General features: G+C 43.0%; 1 protein-coding gene across 1 annotated transcript in view; it reads right to left on the reverse strand.

The window, feature by feature from the left end:
- Positions 1-2,021, reverse strand: part of TCHH (trichohyalin) — a 7,176-nt gene extending 5,155 nt beyond the window's left edge. The window contains 2 exon segments of the mRNA XM_031666219.1: positions 6-880; positions 1,739-2,021. Of these exon segments, the coding sequence (XP_031522079.1) occupies positions 6-880; positions 1,739-1,966 (1,103 nt within the window). The 5' untranslated portion in view covers positions 1,967-2,021.
- Between the last annotated feature and the right edge of the window lie 848 nt (positions 2,022-2,869).

Genomic DNA, 2,869 nt, shown 5'->3' on the forward strand with positions numbered 1-2,869 from the left:
CCTGCTCGCGCTTCAGCCGCTGCTCGCGCCTCTCCTCCTGCTCGCGCCTCTCCTCCTCCTGCTTGCGCCTTAGTTGCTGCTCGCGCCTCTCCTCCCGCTCGCGCCTCAGCCTTTGCTGTTGCTGCTCTTCCGCCTGGCCCTCCCTCTTCAGCTCTTGCCGCTCCAGCTTCTGTAGCTGCTCTTCTTCCTCCTGGAGCTCTCTTTGCAGCTGCGGCTCTTCTTCCTGCAGCTTCTCTTCCTGCAGCTTCTCTTCCTGCCGGTGCACTCTCTCGCGCTTCCTCCACTCTTTCTCTTCTTCCTCCTGGAGCACTCTTTCTTGCCGCTCTCGCCTTTGCTGCTGCTTCTCCTCGCGGCGCTCCCTCCTCAGCTCCTGCAGCTCCCGCCTTCGTTGTTGCTCTTCATCTGGAAACGCCTCAGTTTCGTGACCCTTGCACCTCTGCAGCTGCTCTTCCTCTGCACGGCGCTCTTCCTGTTCTTTCCATTCTCGCCTTTGCCGCCATAGCTCTTCGTCGCGGCGCTGCCTGTCGCGCTGCTGAAGTCGCTCTTGTTTCTCACTTTGCTCCTCTCCCTCAGCGAGCTCCCTCTCCTGTTCCTGCCTCTTCTGCCTGCGTCGTTGCCCAGGTTCTTCTTCCAGTTGTCTGTCCCGGGACTCGAATCTCCTTTGGTCTTCTTCTTTACTGCGATCTTGTAACAGGCTCTCCTTTCCGTCACACCGGGCTCGCTTCTCCTCATCCAGTCCCGTGGCCTGGCCGAGAGCATAGTAACAAGCTTGAGCCACTTTGAAAACAAATAGGAGGAATTCGTTGAAATCGACACGCCCATTACGGTCACGATCCAGAAGTTCCAGGATCAGATCTACCGTCTTGGGGTCATGTGGTCTCTATAAAAAAGATGAAAACAAAAATTTTACAATGTACTATCTACAGGTGATAAATTGTTTTCATACATATTTTATGCTATGCTGACATTCAAGAGACATTCAGAGCAATTAGAAAAATGTCCAGTGTGTATCAAGTCTTGTCCCCATGTAAAATGTGAACCCTCATTTTAAAGCATATATTCGTTTGAAATTTTTGCAGCTCGTAATTTAGTGCTGACCAAACTGGAGGATGCAGGAAGAGAGACACAAAGTAGAATAACGGGTAAGCCTATGCATCTTAGAGGCAGAGCTTGAGGTGAAGATTCAAAACAGCCTCGTGAACTTGTGTGTAAAATTAACAAAGCTACTCAACCTCAAGAAAGAACAACACAAGTTCGCTTTAATTGGGTAAGAATGAACTCACCCTTGAGAGAGATACAATGGAAATTTATGAAGATTTGCAGTAGCCATTTCTGTCTGAAGCAGCTAGTACTCTTGATTTGGTTTCTATTCCATATTAGAAAACAGAACAAAACATTTACAGGTAGCACCATTTTAGTAGAGATCAGGCTGATCTCAGTTTTGAAATCTGGAAACAAATTTAAGTTCCTCCAAGTCTAGTTTGATTTGACATCTTTTGTGGTGATGTCCCATGAAGAGCTCATTCACATGGCCATGCCGTCAAGTACATGAAATACTTTATTATTCAGACTGCAATGCCAAGTTAGTACCTTCTGACTCAGAAATGAATGGGGGATGTAGTGTAGATCTGTCATGGTGTAAAATGAATATAAACCCACCAGTCCTTGCTCTGGTCTCCTCTGAGAATAAATCTCATAGCCTTAAGTCAATAGATCTCATTTTCTTGTTAGTTCTTACCCGAAGGACAGCTCCAAATTCCCTTTCCAGGAGGTTCTTCAGGTCTTTCTTAGTTAATGCTGCTCCATCACAATCATGTGAGACATATTGATTGAAAATTTCAGTGATGTCACAGATGCTTCTCAGAAGTGGTGACATTTTTTTCTTTCCTTCAAGTTCAAGTAAACCTAGAACAATAAAACAAGATCCAGAATCAAAATCCTGTTTCTGCTCTTGGGAAAGCGTCATTCACACTATTTCAGGCAGATACCTAAATAATTTGAATTTACAGCAGTATTTTCCACCTGGACTTTCAGAGCATTTTAATCTTTGAATATTGTATCAGAAAGAGAAAGAGTGATCCTGAGAAATTCCAAGCGAGGGAATCATCTTCAGACTATCCTGTTGTCAGTTTTTGATTGTCCACCCAATGTGGATTATCTGTCCTTTTCTTCTCTCTTTCTTCCAGCTTTCCACCATATTTCAGAGTAGAAAATAAAGAGAGGAGTGCAGAAATTAAAATTTTATATATTTCTACACACCTTCCTTTAAAGTTGAGCAAAGAGGACAGGTAAAACCCAAAAGGTGAAGGAAGACTTGAGAGTATCTTAAAGTGGTTAGAGGCCATGTCAGCAAAACATTTAGAAGAAGATAGAACAATGAAAAGGGAGTATGAATGATTCCCCAACATTATAGTCCATAAAGGATTTAGGAACTCTTATAGAATATAATTCATAAGTCAACAATTCAAAGATTAAATAGTACTTCTTCCTAGTCAAAAGATGGCATTGTAACATTCAGATACACACGTGCAGAAAACAGAAAGTGTATGTTACCTGCCTCAACTCAGATTTAGTACAGATATTCGGATACTGAAGTATTGAAAGCTTCTGAGAGGTCCTTTCTAAACCAAACTGAATCCAGAAAACTGCGAATGATATTGGTTTTGTTAAACCCAAATGCATCATTGGAATCTTGGCTTTTTATAAAACATTAGCCAACAGTAGATCGATGTTATAAGAATACATAGAATGACTTTGCTGGTGGAATATGTGTAGTGGATCATCTAGCTAACTTTATGTGCTTCTCAACTCCAATACCTTAAATGCTGTGACTGTATGAAGATGGCCCATATTAGGTAGAACCAATGTA

The sequence above is a fragment of the Papio anubis genome, chromosome 1, assembly GCF_008728515.1.
Source record: "Papio anubis isolate 15944 chromosome 1, Panubis1.0, whole genome shotgun sequence".
In the NCBI taxonomy this organism is placed as follows: Eukaryota; Metazoa; Chordata; class Mammalia; order Primates; family Cercopithecidae; genus Papio; species Papio anubis.